General features: G+C 40.2%; 2 protein-coding genes across 4 annotated transcripts in view; one reads left to right on the top strand and one right to left on the bottom strand.

Annotated features, from left to right (window-relative positions):
* The window catches only part of jakmip2 (janus kinase and microtubule interacting protein 2), a 32352-nt gene extending 14540 nt beyond the window's left edge, over positions 1-17812 (bottom strand). For 2 of the 3 annotated variants that reach the window (XM_018691414.2, XM_018691416.2), the window contains exon 1: positions 11680-11920. The gene's annotated coding sequence lies outside the window, so the exon portion shown is untranslated. Of the gene's footprint in view, positions 1-11679; positions 11921-14408; positions 14505-15173; positions 15287-17793 lie in introns of those variants that run through there. The other variant, XM_018691415.2, reaches the window with a different exon arrangement.
* Positions 13953-21380, top strand: LOC108893414 (sodium- and chloride-dependent GABA transporter 2). The gene is made up of 13 exons (XM_018691417.2): positions 13953-14128; positions 14329-14469; positions 14854-14935; positions 15188-15320; positions 15565-15699; positions 15901-16004; positions 16165-16289; positions 17325-17437; positions 17532-17669; positions 17782-17884; positions 18078-18178; positions 19394-19564; positions 19813-21380. The coding sequence occupies exons 1-13, from the start codon at positions 14014-14016 to the stop codon at positions 19951-19953; spliced, it is 1602 nt and encodes a 533-aa protein (XP_018546933.2). The 5' UTR covers positions 13953-14013; the 3' UTR covers positions 19954-21380.
* The last annotated feature ends 1417 nt before the right edge of the window (positions 21381-22797 follow it).

Here is a 22797-nt window from a genome sequence, read left to right as displayed (position 1 = left end):
TGGGTGGATGGATGGCAGGAGGGAAAACTGATATAAAAAAAGACCATGTCGGTGCAAACTGTGTAATGTTATTTTCTATATTTAATTCTGTTTGACAATATCATTCTCAGATTTAGTTGCTGTTACACTGTTGTCTTGTCTCCATAAAAGACATCTTATGCATATCATGTTCGTCAAAAGCAACCGTCATGCTTTTTGAGTTTACACAAGAGTGCTAGATGGCTCCACAGTACCATAAAGATGAGGTCAATTTACCAATACATGGGTACACTGAACCTTGAGTTATGCAGTCTAATACAGTTAGTAACAGTTAACATTGTTTCAGAGAGGGCTGATTCAACATCTCCCAGTATAATGCTAGACATCTCTATCTATGTCCACCCCAAGTTGAACATTATGACCTCCATGAAGGTATGATTTATCACAGACTTCTTGTAAACATCTTTATGTAAGAATAACCACAGGAAGACATCTCTCAAGACGCACATGCAATCTTGGACTTTTCTGAGGAGGGATGGTGTAATTGTGACTTAAGGCCAATTTACAGTCCTGTATTGAATCAACGCCATAGGTACATAGGCTGAAGTAGCATCTCGTGGTGACACTGACCTCAACAAGTGTGATTGGTCCACTTGGTCGGCTCATACCTGCTCGTGCATGTCTCTCAGTGGCCAGACAAGCACAGAAAACTGTCCCACTAGAAACTATTAGCAGCTCTGCAGCAGAAAACACTGTTCGATACCACTTCCTGGAAAATGTAGATGGAACTCTGGATGTGTTATTCTCTGTCACTGCTGCAGGGGAGAGCAACAGACCTAAAAAGCCAATTGTCTAAATGTATCATCATGTAACAACTCCCGTTATGCAAAAGCTTAATCCTTGGACTGCTTGGGACAATGGGAATGAAGCCAAACTTAAAGTCAGAGTTACTCTATTCAGGCATTAAACATCAAAAAAGCATGGTAACAGAGGTGCTGAAACATACTGTATTGACATTAAGACCTGGTCATTTATAATGGTGAAATTTCTGACCAGAATCTGACCAAAACTTATCTGAATAGAATCCCTGTGAAAGCAAAACACATTTATTTGAGTTCAACTTTGAAATATGAAAACAGAACTGGGCGGCCCAAAAATATGTGATATAACTCTATACATAAAGCACAAGGACAATAGGACCTCATATAAAGTGCAAAGCAACAGTGAGAAATGAGGGGGTCATTTCAATGTATATTTTCCTTTTCCATCCAAAGTACCATGAGTAAGTTTATCTAAACAAAATAAGATGCCAGTAATAATAATTTCTGATGAAGACAGCGTGAAATTTCCAAGAAAGAAGTTACTGTGAAATGGTCCTGATCTTTATGGATGAGTAACATACCAGTAGTGTTTTTTGGAACAGTATACAGAGTCAGTGGTAATCCGTCCTGCCTTACTATTTGCCTTTTCTTCGTGTATGGTTTGTGGTCAGCTGAAAGCCAATGACCTGCTGAGTGCCGCAGACAGACAAACTTTATGGTTTTAGTTTATGCTCAAGCGTGAGGGCTCAGACTATGAGAAAGAGGGAGTGTTTTTGAAAAATCAGTAAAGCAGGCCAAGTCAAATTAATGAATAAAATAAAACCGTGGTTAATAGAGAATACAGCAGTCCTTTCATGCAGTAGATGTTTTTCTTTGGTGATGTCAAGACGATGTCCACAAAATGACATCCATTATCTACAGATGTGACAAATACAGTACACGCTCATTGTTTAAGATGCTTATTTGACCATCTGTATAACATGTATGTCTTAAGATTTCAATTTGAAAATTCTGTTATACTTAAAAACAGATGTCACTTACTTGTTAATTTTAGGGAGATATAATGTTTCTCAAGTATATTGATTGGTTTCCTTACTGTACACTTGTGATTAACTATCCACAAAAGTGCACATGCATGTGAATGTGCACATCATCGTGCATCAACATGATGACATAGGAGGAGTTGGATGGTGTCCGTGATAATCTGAGGAGGAATGACATAACATTGCTTAAAAGATTTTGAGATGCAGATTAGAGATGAAGTTGCCATCACCATCACGTTTAGATTAAAATGTACTGCTGCTCTTTTTTAGGATTTCTTCAAGATTCAAGACTCGAGATCCAATTTAATTATCATTATGCAACACAAGATTGTATGACGAAATTGCAGATGTCATCCCTTTGTGCTACTCACAAAAAGCTAAAGTTAAAAGGACGATGTCCATGAAAACACTGATGAAAACCAATGGATCAGTAACTGTGCACAAAGAACTGTATACTGTATGTCAACATATGCTGTGGGAAAGTAACAAAGTTCAAACATGATTTACACTGTAGAAAAGGTTCACACACTTTGGTAATGTACTGAAACAGGCTAACACTAATGCCTATAATTAATCAGTAAATCAATTTACTTGACCTAGTGTGTTTCTTAGAGTCATTCTATAATGGAGTCCCAGTGGTCATTTTCCATTTTTCACACAAAAACATTAGAGGAGAATGAAACCTTGAATATTTTCTCAAATTTAAGCACAGTATAGTGGCACAGTATGTACAGTAAGGCTGCTATGGTCCTTCGTCCTTTGCATAAAAATGATAACAGGGATGCTTTCCTGGGCTTAAACTCCTCAACTTATCTCTCCCTAACCTTGCCTTGGTCCTGTTTACAGAACTGTATAACCCTATCTTCTCTAGTGTATGGCGTTTCCAAAGAAGAGCAAATAAAGAGGACAGTTCCTGTGCTACACAGCTGAGGCAAGAATGGAAAGTGTAAACAAAACCTGACCTCATAAAAAATGCATTTGTTGATTAGCTAAGTTTTTAGATATTTGTCACATAAGCAACATCATAGCCATTTCATTTTAACTTTTGGAGGTTTAAAATACACTGAACTGTGTTATGCTTTTATTATACGGAGTTTGTGCTCTGATATAGGATATAGGACACAATCTTTGCTTACTGTTAAGGGGACCATAACGTCCTGAGGCTGAGTCATTCCTCTGAACTCACAGTGACCTTTAAGTCAAACCCATGATCAAACTTGGTGGAAAATGTACATAGTGTAATAAAAGGATTAAATCCTATAGGATTATATATTAGGACAGAAATGTACTCAGACTCAGCTTATAAATTAGTTGGACTCACCTTTATAAAAATCATCAGTGACACATTTTGTCTGCATTAGCCAACCTAACCCTCGATTCTTTCCACAACACTGCAGTGGATTCGCATTGCAAAAGAAGTACTGAGGAACTGTCTGTATGTTTTTCATAGTCATTTACATGTTTGAATAGTGTATTGGCTCATCGTTTAATGGAACACAAAACAAGGTAGCCTCACAAGGAACTGTGTACTGTATGGAAAATGTCATCGCTGCAAGTTCTCAAAAAGATACATCATCTAAATTCTTCCAACTTTAACAGTTTTGCAATTTGTCTGTACTTTGCTTTTCACACTAACAAAAATATGTCAAAAATAAGACAAAAATAAATGAATGAAAATAAATAGAAACCAGATTAATTAGTTACCAATACCAACATTCTATATGTAGGAGAAAATTCAAACAGACTAATCTCAAAACCCAAAAACAAAAAGTAATCACATCTTCTGTATGAGGCTTAGACATTAACATATTAAATATATTAACTGTAACACTTGCAATGGAAAAATACATGTATTGCTGGTTTAATATTTGAACACATTCATCTACAGCAGCAGCTTCCTCTTGCATAAAGGGGAGGTTTACCCAATAACTGCTTCTTTAGCGTGTAATTCTTAACACATGGTGGGACAAAACTGAGCTTTGTCAGCCATACCTATATATTCCCCGTGTGACCAGTTCTGTAACACTGCTAGCTCCAGGCTAAAATCAGATGGGGGCTGGTTCTTTCTCACACAGGATAGTTTTTCAGCAAATTTACCACTTATTTTGCAAAATATACTAGTTATACATATGTAAAATACAATATGCTTCATTAAGTTGCGCCAAATGGCTTGTTTAAATAATTTGCTGAAGCTTTATAGATCAGAAAAAAAATCATTCATAAGAAAGAAGTTTAGGATGACAGGTTATGAAAAATCTCTTTGGCTGGTGTTTATCCTTTCTTTTTTAGCAAAATGTTGTAACAAATGTTGGAAATCCATTCTGCTAAACAAGTTGTTAACAAAAGATTTCCAGATCCCTTTTTCAGGAGTTTAAGTATTTGATACTATCGGTCAAAGCGACATGGCAACCCAGAGCTTTTCATAAATGGCTTATAACTGATTCTATGAAGCTTTAATAAGTGGTTTATAAACCACTAATAAAGGCAATAAAACAAGTTCAAGAACCATTAAGGGTGTCTTAACCCACATTAAAAAGTGATGGAAAGTCATAGTTGATTAACTGATCAACTGGAAATAATCAGCAACCACTGTGTTTGTGTACAGCATTTTGGTCAACCCAAGTTATCTTTTCAGCAATAATGCAAATCACTTTATGATTTCAGCTTCTCTAATATGATAATGTTCTGCTTTTCTGTTTTATCTCATTATAAACTGATTATCTGTTTGTCTGTGTGATTTTTTTTCCATTACATTATTCATTACGATTAATCAAGCAAATTATAGTTGCGTCCATGTTATATTTTGGTGTTTTTACTGCATTTTCATTTTTGTTCTTTGGATGCAAGCTATGCAGCAATATGTACAAAAACTAGTTCTGACAGAAAAACAGTACAGTGATAGTGATGATGATGAACTGATGATTCATCTATATTCATCTTGGTCAACCATCATGCAAGGCCAACCACAACTCACCATGACTACTAATACTGTATTAACCTACAAAGCAGCCAGATACCGTTCTGCAGGGTGAGACTAGATATGAATTTGCTGTGTGAGCCCCATGTGAATCTGATTACTGTCATAGTCAATTTTCAAACTGCTGTCGGAAATAATCCTCTGGCTGGTCAAATGAACATAACACACCCACACACAGGCATCGTACACAATACTGGGCCACACACCGGATGTAGCCTCAACTGCCCAACCTATTTTGACATCCATTTCTATTTTTTCATGTATCACCTTCCCTGTTACTCACTCTGTTATTTGAAAACTGATTTTAGGGTTAGGATTAAAGTTCATTTCGCTGTGTTGTCCCTTTGTTGTCGAGATTAACAAGAGGAGAATCCTCTAACCTTTCTATCACCTGTTCCCTTGGGAATATCTGAGCAAGATTCTTACTAAGCACTCCACTCTTTTCGGATGACAGGCTGTGCATGGGAGAGCTTCAATATTTAAACAGAGGAGATTTCTCAGTTTTTTTCAGCAACTGCTCCATTAAAGCAACTACTACTTTCTGTAGCTGGTAATGCACAGGCTTCAAACTGAGCTTGATCAACCTTAGAAGCATCTTAGTCACACTACACACTGTCAACATTATACTTCACAGTCCTCATCTCACAGACACCACAGTTCTCAAGAGACTAACAAATTGAGAATAATACACAGAAAACAGTTAATAATTCAGTGCCTACAGAAAACATTAAGCTAAAAACTCCTTGTCAAACTTGGATAAAGATACCAATCCCTTTCTAGCAAACATAAGAAACTCTGGACCCAAAAACAACCACTGTGTGAATCACTGATCGCAAAGAAGCAATTTTGTTGTAGAAAAATAGACATAATCCTAACCTACAGGTTCAGCAAGGCATTAACAGACCTGACACCATCCCCCGCGACACCATCCACCAGTACCACGACACCAGCCTCACGCCCTCCCCCAGCACAGCCAGGGTCGGGGCCTCTCCAAAGCTGCACACCTTAGAGGTCTCCGCCTCCCAAACCACAAGGACTATTCTCTCGGCAACGGCAACAGACTCTTTAAGAGACAGAACCTCTGCAGGATAGGTGGGCCAGACTCAGTCTCTCCATCCACCCTGAAGCACTGCGCTGTCTCCAGTGTTCACGGCCATCAGACTTCCTGTTGGACAGGAGGCAGCATGAGAAGCTGGGAAAACACATCTCTGACTCTCAGACTATCAGCAGTGGTTCCCCTCAAGGCTCTGTTCTCTCCCCTCTACTCTTCTCCCTGTACACAAATAACTGCACCTCCAGTCCCCATTCCATCAAACTTCTGAAGTTTGCAGCCAACACCACCTTCATTGGGCTCATCTCTGATGGGGATGAATCTGCCTATAAGAGGGAGATTGATCAGCTGCTTACGTGGTGCAGTAAGAACAACCTGGAGCTTAATGCCGTGAAGACAGTGAAGATGTTTGTAGACTTCAGGAGGAACACAGCTTCACCCACCCCCATCAACCTGTGACGCTCCCCTGTCGGAGCTGTAGAGTCCTTTCTGCTTCCCGGGGACCATCATCACCCAGGACCTCAAGTGGGAGCTAAACATCAGCTCCCTCACTAAGAAGGGCCAGCAGAGGATGTACTTTCTGCAGCAGCTGAAGAAGTTCAACCTGCTAAAGACAATGATGGTGCACTTCTACACCTACATCATTGAGTCCACCCTCACCTCCTCCATCACCATTTGGTACACTGCTGCCACTGCCAAGGACAAAGGCAGATTGCAGCGTGTCATCCGGTCTGCTGAGAAGGTGATTGGCTGTAACCTGCCTTCTCTCCAGGACCTGTACACCTCCAAGACCCTGAGACGGGCAGGAAAGATCATGGCCGACCAAGAACAGTTTCTTCCCATCTGCAACTGGGCTCCTCAACAAGGTCTAGGTCTACACTTTAAATTTAAATTTAAATTAGCATTATATTTAAGTTCCTTGTAAATCTAGAATTTGCTTTTTGCTCTTTACTCTTACCTCTATTTTTTTATCTCTCTTAGTTTACTGTTACTGTTTTTAGCACCAATATACCAAGACAAATTCATTGTATGTGCAAACTTACTTGGCAATTAAGTCTGATTCTGATTCTTATTCTGACTTAGCAAGAAGCATTAAGATAGACTGGTAATTTAAGGCTACTTAATTTAGTTAAAATAACACCATCTACCATATAGCATTTCTCCAAAGGCAAAACCTTTCAGGCAACATCAGTGTAGGACTGCAAAAAATAAGAAACCATACTGGAAAAAGATGAGACATGTAAGAGTAACAATACCTTACACAACACTCCTTGTAGATGCTGCTGAACATGCTGTGCAACACCCAACAGCCACAGTGCAGTGCCAGTCTCTCCGACAAGAAATGGCACCATCTGACAAAACTGAGGGCCATTTTATACAGACTACTAGGCTGCAAGTTAATGAAATTGCTACTGTCATGCCAGAGAGGATTTAAAGAACTGGATCTTTCAAAAGCTGGTTACAGTATTCCTCTAAGAAGTAGTGAGCAGTTCAAGCAGTTCATGCATCCGTCGCACCATCATTCTTACAGTTTAGAATGAGTTATAATTTAAACTATTAAGATTTGAACTGTGAACACCTCTGCAATGTGAACAGTAAGTGAGCAAAGCAGGATGCTAATGTTACAGGGACAAATAGCACATGGTGAACTTAAAACTACACTATCTTTATAATACAACACTTTCTGTGATGTACCACATGGTGTCTTTATTGCTTGGTGTAGCTCGGTAAGCAAGCAGTTTGAGTTAGCTGGAGATGTCTGCTGTAGAGATTTGCCAGGGTTCAATACTATTCATTTTATGGCACACAAAAGGCCACAAACTTACATCTTAAATACTCAGTAACAATCTCTCTTTCTTGTTCTGCTGAAACAAGCAGTCCAAGGATTTACTGGCCCAAAACATGCTGCTAACTAACCAAGCACCATTTAGCAATAGCTTGGCAGAACATTGTGGGTCAACCTAATAAAATAATTAAGTTCTATGGAATTGTGGGTGACCAATATTTAAAGCCATACTCATAATTTTTTTTTTCTTAAATCACTGGAAACATGATCTTAACACAATGTTGACATGTTACCATCTTATAAAACTGATACAGTAAACTGCTGCCCATTTACACATCTAGCAAATGCACAGCAACATTAGCCTTCATTTGGAGACATATTACAGTCCACTTAATAGATCTAAGTCCAATATTCCACTTAAATGTCCGTTACCAACTAGTTGCTAACTTGATATTCAATTTGGTGCTGAGTTAGAGGAGGCAGATTAGGGTGGTGAGATTGAGCCATACAGTAAACCTAAAACTGAAAGAGTTAGTTAAAAGATGTTAAAAAGCTCTGCAAAGCTGCAGAGTCAAGTGATAATTCTGTGGAGGTTGGCAACTGCAGCAACACTTTTTACATTACCCACAGTAATTTGATTCATTGATTGATTAGTGAGGCTTTAACATCCACTGCCTGGACACTCAAAGCATAAAAAACCTCTTCAAGATGAGCGGCTTAGTATCCAACAGTAGAACACTATTTGCACCGAGGGAGGGCACCTATGAGTGACTGTGAGTAACGGTATGAATGGTGTTAAAAAAGAGCATGCACGCTCAGAAAAACTATTGGCAGGAAAAGAATATACACAGCATAATAGTCTATGCCTGAGCAGACTGAGCAGATTCAATAAGGAAAGAGATAAAACAGACAAGAGACTCTGGTTAGCTGAATGGCCCATTTTGTCTCTGCACCGGCTCCCGAGTGTGTGAGTGTGTGAGTGTGTGTGTGTGTGTGTGTGTGTGTGTGTGTGTGTGTGTGCGGGTATCACAGTGTTGGTGTATAAGTGTGAGCTTGTGTGCATTAAATACTACAACATGAAGCACACTGGCACCATGACCCACTTTTGACTCCTCAGACATCAAATTTGGGTGTTAGGGCTGGATTTTCCAGACAGAGTGTACCAGGATAGGAACAGAGACATAAGCCTTGCTCTCGGCATCAGTCTGATGGTACTGAGGTCTTATAGTAAAAGCTGCCTAGAAATGATTGTTGCTTGTTGGTTTTCAAAATCTGGCTCATTCACTTGAATTCTATTTCATGTCAAAAGAGAAATGGACAGTCAGCCACTCAAGTCTGCATGGATGCAACAAGATCAGATCAAAAAAAAAAATCACAGTTCCATTCACTGTAAAATGAGATGAGACTAAACATAGTGTGGGCATTTTCCTTCCTGCTCATAAACAAGGGGCAAAGCTGAGAAGGCTGTTAATTTCTGTTTTCCCTTTCCAAAATAAATCTTTCAACCTGGTGCCAACATTTTCTATATCAGGACCTTCCATCTGTCATTCACTACCCAGTCAAACTACAGTGCAAGCCATACTCTGCCTTCGGTTGGGTTTAGGATTAGGAAATAAAACAGGATTTGGCTGCTTTTGGGGATCATATTTGGAGTTTGCATCAGAACCCTCGAGGACTGTGTCGAGTATACCAAGCTAGCTAAGACTTTGTAGTAAAGCAGCTGACAAATTTTTGGTCTGAATTAATCAGGAGGATAAAAAACAAAAACATCTACTGGCAAACCTTGAGGAAAAATGCATCTTCCATAAGAAGATGTCTTTATCCTACTACTTTGCACCAACAAACATGTTTCAGGAGAAATCTTACACTGTCCAAATTACTACCAAATGATACCTGTTCTTGCAATGCTGCATTAACATCCACTCATAGCAGCATTCTTTTCACTGATTTAATGAATTATATATATATATATATATTACAAGCATTTATTTATTAACCTTAAACTTAACTATAGGACTCCTGGTGTGAACCCTGGTCTCTGGTGTCAAATTGCTGCACAACTCCAAATCTGTAATCTGTTTGACTTGAGCAAACAGAATATTGAATAAGAATAAAGTCAGAAAAATATTACATCAAAATAATAAACCCACTACATGGCATTCTGACCATTTTTAACAGAAGAACACTGTAGGATTTTAAATTTAATAATTTCCAGTAATATGGATGCTTCTGTAATATGGACACAATAGCATGAATTATAATAATGTATTAATACAGCATGATTGCTCATGTAGGACAGGAATCAAAACTTTCCCTAATAAAAGACCTCGACCTTCAGATCCCTTTATTGATTTCATGTCCATGTGCTCATATCTGCTCAACCAACATGCACTTTTGGCTTAATCTATCTGTCTGTTGTCTTTTTTCCCCACAAAATCTTACATTTCTGGACTGTTTCTCTTTTCCCTAAACCAGGTTATGCAATCAGTTCAGCAAAAGTTAGTCAAACTGATGCCAGCACTGCCCCAGTGTCAATGTGCAACTTATGTTTAATCAGTCTGGGATGTGGTTGTGATGTAAGTTAGTTCAAAGTGTCACTGCATGGGCTGCTTAAGTCAAGCAGCACTCTTCTGCTTGTATTTGGATTACATTTTAGTTTGTGGCCAAAAATGGCCTCTAATCCATCTGCCTGAGGTCAGAAGAGTTCTGCTAATACTGAAAATAGTGCAGGAAAGTGCATTAAAATGGTCTAGGTTCACATCTGCTGCGTGGGTTTCACAACTTAAATTATTAATTTACATGGTGTTCTTTTTGAAGTAAATCGTATGTCAGTGTGAGCCAACAGATCTACAGGGATGTTCTGGTTGAGACTGTTTGTACAGATCATCAATGCTTATGTTATGTGACTGCCCAAATCCCAATGTCATTTTCTTTTAGTCATTTACAGAAAGATTAACATTTTGACCTTCTTTAAAAGACTATTTGAATCAAAATCATTAAATGGCAGCTCCAGTCAAAAGGCAGAAAATCACCATTGCTACACATGAATCATACTTACTACTTTTACACTTGTTTTTCTAACTTATTCTAGATATTACATTGGATTGGATTGGATTGCTTTGCTCAGCATTACTGTGTACTATTGAATGGCTCCTGCAACTGCAATTAAATCTATAAACTATTAACACCAGCCTAGATCTGTGCTGACCTGAAACAATAGTGTGACAAATGCTTTCCCAGCAGTATTAGTGTGCGTTAAACCAGGCCAGTGTAACAGCCTGAGGCAGTAGCCACAGTGTCTCAGACTGGAAGGCCCTGACAGCCCACTGTAGACTAGCATCCTCTTGAAACATCACTGCAGCATTCTTTCAAAAACACAGCCAGCGATGTAGGATGAGCTGTCAGGCAGAAAACTGCACACAACTGGCTGCCTTTCATGCGTAATTATGTAGTATAGCTAGAAACCCATGGGCATCTGGCTTTACCTGAAGCCTTAAGCATCAACAGCTGGAAGCTCCGCCGCACAACAAGTACGGCGAACGAAAAGCACATCCACAAGAGAGATACACAGAAAGACGATGCTCGATGCAGAGTGACCATCCGTCGCGTTGTAAAACGGCTCTGAATGGCGATGAAACCCTCTCCCCCTCCCCTCCCCTCCCCAAGCGGACACAGGCTGGATCCCCGTCATCTTTGAAGGGTTCGCTAGTGTAGGCCGAGCTCTGCCACTTCCGACATGCAGGCTAAACCGATGCTACACGACCAAAATACGAGTAGATGCCGGGTTTTCTGTGACTAAACACGATTATTGTGTTTGTAGCTTCAGTGTTACATTTCTGGGTCAAAGCGGCAGTGAAATGAAAAACAAGTCCAGTGTATCTCACGCCGCTTCTGAGATGATCAACCTGACTCAAACCAACAGGCCCGCTAGTCCCAGTAATTCCCAGTTTAGACGATGTTAAACCCATCAGCAGCGGTATTTTTTTTTTTTTTTTCAAATAAAACAGCTTGCCTTGCCTTACCTCGTAATCGATTTTCATCACGTTGTTCGTCCTAATCTGTGTGAAACTGTGTCCATGGCATGCTCCCTTTTTCTTAGGGAAAAAAAATCGCCCCCCTCCGTTATGATCTCAGCATCAGCAGCAGCAGAAGGAGAAGCCCCGTACAATGAAGCAGTGATGGCCGGTGGTGATGATGCTGGGAGCCCCGCCCTCCTCCCCATGCAGCCAGAATGAGCTCACTGGTTACCAGCTTCAGCCACCGGCTTCAGTACCGCAGCAGTCCACCAGCACACCGACCACACTTACAGCCCTGACCACACGGAACAGTAATGTAACTGTCCATTAACGTTCCAATAACAATCTAATGTTGAAAGCATGTTGAAGGGGAAATTTAATCGCAACGTTTCGAGTAAGAAAAAACGCTGCTGCAACGTTAATGTGTTTTTTCTTGCAAAGTTTTTTTTTCTATTAATTTGTTTGCAACCATATGTGTGAAGGGAACAATGCTAAGCCTACAAAGCAAAGACAGGGGAAGAAAATAAAACAATAAAGCAAGACGTGTGACTAAACAAAGTTAATGTCCAACCATCAACCCACTCTGCATCAACAGGAGGCACATATCTAAGTGGAGAGGGATCCCCTTCTAATATCCCTCTATTATAATGCTGAATAGTCTGGAGTGTGCAAACCACATGGTGCATTTACTTTTTGCATTATTATACTGCATCTTCATTATAAACCTGCCAATATAATGTCAGGTCGAAAAAGCTAATTTGAAGATTTGTTAACACTGGTAGAACATTCTCACTGCAGCGTTCAGGGTTTTTTTTTTTTTTTTTTTTCAGAAAAAGTCTATTTATACAATCTTCCCAGGAGACCTGCAGATTGTACTGAATATTAACAGAATGACTGGTGAGTCTGAGAATGTATTAAGGATACTGCTGAGAGCTCACTTTCTTAGGGACCTACTATCTGTGGCTTTTAAAAAAGTCTGATAGTGCATATTTGCACATGCCTATTCAAATGTAATGATAGAAGCCCTAAATTTGGGGCAAGTCAGGATTATACAGATTTAGAATGGTGAATATTCAGTGATAAATGATTACTATATCTAATGCTGCCAAACCTTGTGGTAGATAGAGAACAGAAAGTTAAAATCGCGCTATATTAGTTAGTTAGAGGTTCATGCACTGTACAGTGTAAAGTGTTGCAGTGAGCTGAATGGAGGACGCAATACAAATTGGATGAGAGGCAGTGCCTCCTAAAGGTAGGTCCCAGAATTGTGCGTAATTGTCAGTCCATTCTCATTACATTTATCTGTTATCTGACTTTGTGAAGGTCCCAGTGAGACAGACAGAACACCGGTGAGATAACTAAGTGAATGAAGAAAAAAAAACTTCATAATTGTGTGCCACAGTGTAAATACTTTGGATTCACTATGGGATGTGACTATGGGTTTGACCTTTGCTCAACTTTAAAGGCTGCAGATCTGCGGATGAGCGACGTAACGGTCACGCAGTTGCCAATCATGTTAAAGACGAGACAATCCTACGTGTCCAGTGCAGTAAAGCTCATGCAAAAATACAAGTTATTTGTCCAGTTAAATGTAGTTCTTAACTCCACCAGACGTTACCGCTGAGCTTTGCAGTCAGATGGATGAAGGCGGAACAGTCGATTAGTTGCGCCCCTCGTGTCTCCAGGCTTCTTCTAATCAATGGCGGTCCCTTCCCCTCCCTCCTCTCCCCCCACTACCACTGAACTCTTCTGTCAACACATATGGAATTGTCTCCAAGCCCCCCACCCCCCTTCCCACCCAGTTTAAATAGTTGCTGTCTCAGCCAACACCATTCTCAGAAACGGGACCCTCAGAACTGTTGACATATCTACACACTGCTACAATCATCTGCGCGCAGTCTGTGCCAAGTAAAAGTGGGCGAGGTTTTGGCAGGTGATCTCAAATTTTATAACGAGTACAGAGGAAATTAGTCCCTACAGTGTGCTCTCCGGAAACTGACGGTGAAGTGATTTAAAGATGACCATGAACAGAAAGAAAATCACAGACCCGCAGAAACCCACAGAGCTGGAGGGACGGGGATACTGGGGGAACAAAGCCGAGTTCATCCTGACCGTGATGGGCGCGATCATCGGACCTGGGAATGTATGGAGGTTCCCATACCTGTGCTACAGGAACGGCGGGGGTGAGTGATTGGACGCCGCAACTTTTGCTCTCAGATGTCAAGCGCGCGTTTCCGAAATTGTCAATTTATTCAAACCTTTTCTCTGATGTATTTGTGTCTCGACACAATAAACAGTAAAGATCCTCATTTCCTTGCAGGGGTGTTCTTCATCCCGTACATGTTGTTTCTGTTTACATGCGGAATCCCCTTATTCTTCCTTGAGACTGCCTTGGGACAATACACGAGCCAGGGAGGTATCACATGCTGGAGAAAGATTTGCCCGCTTTTCCAAGGTACATTAAAATGGCTTAACTTCCCTGTAGTTTCTTCTCAAAATATGAATGATAATATATTCATTGCGTCGTCTTATTTGTCATCTCTCGTGTCATTCTCACCAAACACGGCGCGCGTAATTACGCACAGTCTAAGTTTGCTTTGGAACACAAACGTGCTTTTGCTACCTTTACTTATATTGCGTTTTTCTTTTTCTCAGGCATGGGCTATGCCAGTCACTTAATCATCGCAGTCAGCGCAACCTCCTATGTCGTCATCATTGCGTGGTCGTTTTTTTACCTGTTCTTGTCCTTCAGTGCGGATTTGCCTTGGGCTACATGTGGACACCACTGGAACACAGGTAACCTGCCCTGCTGCTTTTGGCACTCCAGAAGCCTGTAGGTGTGAAGTACAGTTAATAAAATCACTACAAATTGGCATGAAGAGTTTCTCTTTAGCCACGTAAGACATGAAGTACTATATGTAGTTAGATCATTAAATTGGAAAAATGGGGGAAAAAACGTTTCATATGTAGCTCTTGGGATGAGAGGAAACAGCAGCAAAGATAGGATAAAATCTGCCACGTCTTCTTGACGGTACAGTAATGTAGTGTTTTGTGGAACAATTGTAATAGATTGCATCTAATTATCTCCGGGGGCGACGACAAGGTGAAGTACATACATATAGTAGAACTTTTACTTTGAAAAGTTTTTTGTACATCCCGTGTTTTGTTCTCTTATATCAGACTCATGCTTGGACTCCACCCATCCAAATCTGAGTACAACATCCAGACTGAACACCACTCTTGCTGTTGTGGAGTTCTGGCAGTAAGCATCAAGTTTAACTGAATGCTACTTCCTTTTTCCCTCTGTGTCCCCCTTCACGCTCCCTTGTTTTTTTTCTCAACCCACAATCATTCCAGATCCCTCACCCACCCCCACCCCTGCTCCCACCCACTTCTTTTAAACCTGCCTCTGATTCTTTCTTCTTTTCCTCCCTTTCACTTGTCATTCTTTCTTTTCTTTTTTTTTTTTTGCTCTCCCTCTCACCCCCACCATTGCTTACCCTCTTCTGTCCAGGCGCCGTGTTTTGAAAATCTCCAGTGGTATTGAGGAGGTGGGCAGCTTGAGGTGGGAGCTGGTCTTGTGTCTCATCCTGTCCTGGGTCATTTGCTACTTCTGCGTTTGGAAGGGTATTAAGTCCACAGGAAAGGTTAGCTTTTTGCAAAAATATCCCCAAAATGCTGCTCCTAAAGAAGTAATTTCACAAATTCCAAGTTATTTTAGCTTTTGTTTGATTAAACCATCAGACATCTACACATACAGGTCACACTCTTCCAGATAAGTCAAAGTGACATTTTATAAACTAATTAACTGACAAATGAAAAAAAAATCAATCAAACAATCATTAGTTACAACCTTGCACCCCAGATGTCTATGCTCTTTTTTTTTTTTAGGCAGCCTACTTCACAGCCACCTTCCCTTTTGTTACACTGTTTGTTTTGCTGGTACGTGGCATCACCCTGCCAGGGGCAATGGATGGGATCATTTACTACATCTACCCTGATATTTCTCGCCTTTCAGATCCTCAGGTAAGAACACACAGACAATCTTCAGACCAGAACCACTACATTGTTTCTTCAGAGACATGCAAATTCACTCACACACACACACACACACACACACACACACACACACACACATATATATATGTATATATGTATATATATATATATATGTGTGTGTGTGTGTGTGTGTGTGTGTGTGTGTGTGTGTGTGTTTGACCTTTTCAGGTGTGGATGGATGCTGGTACTCAGATCTTCTATTCTTATGCCATCAGCCTTGGATTCCTAACCTCTCTTGGGAGTTACAACACTTACAACAATGACTGTTACAAGTAAGTGCAGTGCTAATCAATAGGAACTTACCTGCTAAGAATGAAATGTCACCTTCTCTTGGTCTCAAAAAGAAGTTTAAGTAATTAAAGGAAGACACATATTTTGTCTGTTACTAATAAAATCAGCATGTCTCCTGCAGCTTTTTCATTTTTCTTTCAGGGACTGTTTCTACTTGTGTCTGCTGAACAGTGGCACCAGCGTTGTGGCAGGCTTTGCCATTTTCTCCATTTTGGGTTTCATGACATATGAACAAGGAGTGGATATTTCTGAGGTGGCACAATCTGGTAGGTACTGGTTCAGTTAAGAATGAGCATCAAAGTGACAGTTTTAATAAATTTCCTGTGGGACTTTTTGGAGAAGCAGACACCACCTCTTCACACTCTGTGAAAATTGTGCCAGATCATCTGATGTTCCTTAATCCTTATCCCTTTATCTGTCCAACCTAAAAAGCTTTCTGGTAACTTAATCTTTTATTTTTCTCCCTTTCATATTTCACCTTCAACTTGAAGCAAATAGTTCAGTTAAGGTGATTACTGCCAACCAGCAGGCAGGAAGACAAAAGAAAAGAGGTTAAGGACTTTTTTTGTCAACTAGTCAGGCCTACAGAACACTTATCAACAGAATTTGTTTTGTTAAGCTCAATGGAACCATGGCCTAACTTCAGCCATGTTACTGGTATGGCCTTGGGTATGGCAATGATGATCTGTAGTAAGGTCCACCACTTTGCTCCAAAATAAAATGTCTCAACAGTCACTGGACAGAACTTTGGTTCATACATTCATGTTCCCCTTAGGATGAATTGTAATCACCTCTGTAAGCCTCTTTCTTTTCCTCTACCAGCATCATCAGGCCAATTTTTGTATCTGATTTCATCCCTGATAGTGTGGTCTACTCCTTCAAAATTGATGACATTCTTCCCAGCAGGCTTAGCCTGTGTTTAACGCAAATGTTAGCATGCGAATATGCTAAACTACGACTGTCAACACAGTCCACGTTAAACCTTAACCTGCTTTACACATGCTTAGCCAGATATTCCAGCACTGGACAAGGCAATTCCAACACTACAAAACCCCTGCAGACAAGAAGGGATTTTTCTAAAGGTTTTTTGGTATTTTGGTATTTTTATCTTTATTTGACAGCAGTAGTCAAGACTAGGATATGAAATATAGAAAGAGAGACTGGGACTCAAGGTCAAACACTGTAATGACTTCTCCTTTTTCATGCAAGTGAGATGTTATCAAGTGAAACTTATAATGGTCTAGAATAGTAGATCTTGTTACATCCTCTGTGTGTGTGTGTGTGTGTGTGTGTGTGTCTAGGCCCAGGGTTGGCTTTCATTGTGTATCCACGTGCAGTAGCAATGATGCCCATGCCTCAGGTGTGGTCAGTGTGTTTCTTCCTCATGATCATTCTGCTTGGACTGGATAGTCAGGTACCAGCAAAACCCTTCTGAATGAATGAATGAATGAATGAATGAATGAATGAACAAAGCTCTGACTCTCTTTCCTCCCACTGACTTCTTCCAGTTTGTTGGTATGGAGTGTCTGATGACGTCAGTAGTCGATCTGTTCCCTACTTACCTGCGAAAAGGCTGCAGGCGTGAGCTGCTTCTGCTGGCTATCTGTTGTACCTGCTGTTTGCTGGGACTCTCACTGGTCACTGAGGTTTGTACAGTACACTTCAAACTAGGTAGTTTGTATGACCATTTTGTATGAAATTGTCATTATAATAACTGTTTATACTGATGCAAAATGCTATCTCTGTGCTTGTTTTTAGGGAGGGATGTACCTGCTCCAGCTGTTGGATCATCACGTCTGCAGCGGCTCTACCCTGCTCCTCCTCTCTCTCTGTCAGTCTGTCAGCATTGCCTGGGTCTATGGTAAGTCACAGACAACACAAGCAACCATGTAAAGACCAGATCCTGCTCACCAAACTGACACAGGTCTAACAGGTCCAACATATTATGAAACACTTACAACTATTTTCAATGGAGCCAAAACTGCTGTACATAAGTTTGCCCTGCTCATAAATTCACCTCAAACATAATGTTGACCTTTTGCCCTTCCCTAAAGGTGCTGACCGTTTTTATGGCAATATCACTGACATGATTGGCTACCGTCCAATACCATTAATGAAGTACTGCTGGCGCTACATCACTCCCCTCATCTGTTTTGTAAGTCTTTTCATTCACTGTTGAATGATTTATTTGTTTCTTCCGAGAGTGTTGCTCCCTCTCCCTTGTCTGTTTCCATTTGATATATGACATTCTACACATTCATGAGAGAAAAAAACAGGACCACCCCAGTGATAATTGATGTGCATATCAGTTGCAGGCACAGATGTACACAACTGTGAACACACATAGAAGGTGGATTTATTGTATTTATTCAACCATATAGCACTCTTCTTTACTTTTCCCACTTTTGACCCTTGATGTTATCTTGCAATCCTTCCTTTTTTGCAGAACTTTACACCCCAAACACCCAACCTCAATTACTGTCACCCAGGGGTGGAAGGAATAGTACCGAAAAACAGTACCGGAGTAGGGTAGTGTTACTTTAAATGTACTCTGAGTACATATTAGTGCGTCACAGGGATAAGAGGAAGGGTAAAAACGTTATGTGGTGCTAATATTGTAGTACGATAGAAATATTCAATTGAAGAACGTCTTTAGCCTACAAAATAAACTGTTTACCAATTATAAATATACAACCAACAGCCTTCCTCGGCGTAGACTTAGTAGAATGAACTGGAAGTAAGGAAAAACTCAGCCAGTTAGGCAAAAATGACCGATATTAAATAACAGTGTAGTGCATACACAAAGACTACGTTACTAAGCAACACGGTGGTTGCTGTACAGTGAGTTACAACAGTCAGTGAGCTAATGTTGTGTTGTTGTAGCTACTCACCTCTCTGGGGGTCACTCTGAGACTTTGCTCCCTCATTCTCGGTTTTAAAAAAAATATCAACCGTTCACTCAGTCTCTCTGTTCTAAAACACTTGAGCTCTGCAGTCACAGGGATTATTGAGAAATAGGTGATGTACACCTCACTGAAGGTAGAAGTCACAGCAGCTGAGGCACCCACCATAAGCGTTTAGCATTTAGCCAGACCTAGCATACACCTGTTGGTCAGGCGGCATCGCAGGTGCGTTTGATTTGGGTCACTCGGCGTCCTCGCCGGGTGGTGCATTACATTTATGATTAAAAATAGGGGTTTTCTTTTTGTTTGTTATTGTATTTAACCTATACCGAAGCAATGCTAGGCTTGACCATCGCCACTACAATGATAGTAAAACAGACTGTTAGGACTGGTCTTTTTCAGCATCATTGTTATCGAAGTATACACTGTAACCTTTAATTTAACATTAATCCACTTTGTTTTCTCAGGGCACCTTCATCTTCTCTATTGTCAAATACTCCCCACTGAAGTTCAGTAACACTTACGTTTATCCACTCTGGGCGAACATCCTGGGCTGGTTCATTGCCACAGTCTCCCTGTCCCTCATCCCTCTGTTTGCATTATATAAAATAATGCAGGGTAAAGGCACTCTTCGACAGGTGAGCATATTCCTCTCATTTCTCAGTGAACTGTAAATGTACTGTTAAATAAATGTTTATGTCAGTAACATTTTAACCTCAGGGACATTACTGTCATTTTGTGCTTGTGCATGTGATCATAGCAGTTAAAAATCTGTGTGCTGCTGTGATAGATGCATGAACAACATAAACAATGTGTTAAAAGTAATTTTTTGATTTGTTAAAAGGTTGTGAACGTTACCTTACTCTTGCATCTCCTCTTTCCTCAGCGCTTCCTGACACTCTGTCAGCCTATGGACGACCTCCCAATGAATCAAAAATGTCCTACCCCTCCTCTTCTGGGAACCAATGGCATCACGGCCCACACGGAGCTCAAACCTTTATCCCACACTGGTGAACTCACTCAGTGAGCACAGAGTTGTTCAGCTGTGATGTTGTACTGTAAATAAGCGCGTGGTCTTCCGGGCTCTTATTCATCAAACTTCTATGAGTTAGACCCATGAATACCCTAAACGAGTCAAACTTAGCAGTTGAAAAAATGACTGACTTAGTTCATTTTGAGTAATACTATATTGTGAAGTCAGTCCGAAACATTTTTCACTGTACTGTTCAATAACTTGACAGGGAACTTTTAACTAACTTGACACATGTCTGGAGTTCTACTCATATGTCAGAAGGAATTTGACAAATAGCTTTAATTCTGAAGTTTGAGAGTTGTTGTAAAGGTGAGGTGATTTTTAAAAAAAATATTTGGACATTTTATGCCTTTATTTGATAGCTACAGTGAAGACAGGTAATTAGGGAAAACGAGTAGGAGATCGACACATAGTAAATAATCCTACCTGCCGGGAGTCAAACTGGGGACCTACTGCTCAAGGCGCATGCACCTCTGTGGCATGCTCCATAACCATTCAGCCAGCAGGTGAATTTGTACTTTTATCTTTCACTAAAGCCCCAAATTTCACTTGCAGGGAGTTATAGATATATGTGCCATGGACTCATCATCACAACAAAGTTGTTAGTTTAACATTTAACATGTTCCAAATGCAACTTGAGCAAATTATTGATAAAAATGGCATTATATATTGTTTTTGTTTGTTTGTTTGTTTTTGGTTACACTAGGACATTTACTGGCTAGGTTCTTTGAACCACTCACTGACTGCAACCATGACCTGTGTAGCACTGCAATGTATTTGTATCTAGATATCATATGTGGAATGTATAGTGCTATATACCTCTTTATATAACTTACCTCTTTAAACTATGCTAAGTGTCCTGCACTAACATAAGTGGATTCTTTCACTTTCTCTTTCTCACACTCCCTTGCTGTTTCCTCACTCAAACTCAACCACCACAAAACCCTGTGTATTTACAGTCCATCTTGCACATACTGTGGTATGAACACAAAATAGACTTAATAATGTTTCACCATTCTCTGGTAGAATGCTTTTCAAACCATTTTCCCCTCCTAACTACTCTCCATTCCTCAACCATGTAGAGTAAATCTTTTCCTCATGGAGGTGAAAAGTTTATCACCACCATCCACATTATTAGATATGCAATGAATGCTGGGCATCTTCAGACAACTGCCAGGGATGGATCAAGCTGCCAAAAGATTTTTACCCAGGTGTAGGGCATGAGAGGACACGTGGAGTGATGTTGAAGACGGCCAAATGCAGAAGACAGGACCGGCTAGCTGTGTTGTATTTCTATATCTGCAGATATCCTATGCAAGTATTTGAATATGTATAGTTTTATATTACATTACTGGAATCACTGGTGTCATTTTGTGCGCTTGGAATTACTCTATACATGATTGGTCATAAAATAAAGCCTACTGAAGCATATTGCAGCATTTCTGATTAATTTCAGTGACATGCAAGAAAGAAGTGACCCTCTTTCAAAAACAATAGTGACTTAAGACAATTTTTAGTGTGAATGTGAAAGTCTTTCTGTTGGGGAGGGGAACTGTCTAAGTTCTGAAGATCTGCAGTTTGGTATACCCCCTTACACCCAACAGTGACCAGGACACTTGTTTAAAATCAGATCTCTCAGGGAAATCGGCTTGAAAGACATAGAGGTTCCTATAGAGTGGCCGTTCACTACATTCTACATTTCACGGTTCCATACAGCACTACATTTCACGGTTCCATACAGCACTACATTTCATGGTTCCATACCCACCCCCCCACCCCCCCACCCCCTTGACAAACCCGTTGACCCCGTCTGTTTTTCCCTTCGGATTTACATTCATCTGATACATGGCCTCTGTGGAATCCAATTGAGGGAAATCCATCGTAGCGGTGGGGAACTTTAATCCCGGGAGAACAGGCACAGTTTGTAAAAGGATGGCAGGTCTCACGCCTCTTGAAAAATGAACACTGATGTGGTTTGACGTCACCTTTTATCCACGGGCAGCCTTTCCTGTGAAATTTACAGAGGAAGACATCCTGTCTTTGATAACAAATGAAAGGAGGCAGAGGGAGAATGTGACTCTGATTTACTGTTATAAAATATTGCTGATCCCTGATAATCTGTTGTTAAAGTGCTAGAACAAAACAAGATTGCTGAACTACTCAAAAATTATCAGCTCAAGAGTTGAAGAGATGGAGCCAATACTCTGGTAATAATAAACAAAGTGTGATTTCAGGCAGCTTACATTGTGTGACAAAGGATTAAGTAAATGAAATCAAATGTTACTTTTGGACTGGGTTTTTATTTCCAAATTAGTGCCACAGCCTCAGTAAACTTAGCTGGCCCTTTACTGCTCTAGTGAAGCATCAAACTAAGATTATTTTAATGATATTAATAAACACAGGTTTATGCCTTTGTGTAATGCTTTTCAGCCACTTGTACTTTAGGAAGCTAGAAGCACTTGATAATGTGAAATCATTATAGTGTATGTTGTCATCTTAGACAAGCAGAAAAACTTAGCAAATTCTCCCTAATGTCATCTTTTTCCTGGAATTTTTCAACTGTTCTTGCATGTCAAATGTCTTTTAGTGATTTGTGTGTTTAATATGATCCTCAATTCAGTTCAAACATTCCAGTATCTTTAGCTACTTGCCATGTGCAACACTTGCAACAAACACATCAGTAATTTTATATGCTTCTCTTACAGAGAGGAAGTGGTCCTCATCACAGAAACACAGTCAACATTGAAAGAACAAGTGCAGCAGCTTGAACAGCTCTTAGTAGAAGTTTTACCTAACATCTGAAAGGAAACTTGCCCTTGCTGTGACCTATTTACTTAA

Source organism: Lates calcarifer, linkage group LG20, assembly GCF_001640805.2.
Source record: "Lates calcarifer isolate ASB-BC8 linkage group LG20, TLL_Latcal_v3, whole genome shotgun sequence".
Taxonomy (NCBI): Eukaryota; Metazoa; Chordata; class Actinopteri; family Centropomidae; genus Lates; species Lates calcarifer.
The sequence above is the reverse complement of the archived record's forward strand: the minus strand, read 5'-3'. Positions and strand labels throughout refer to the sequence as shown.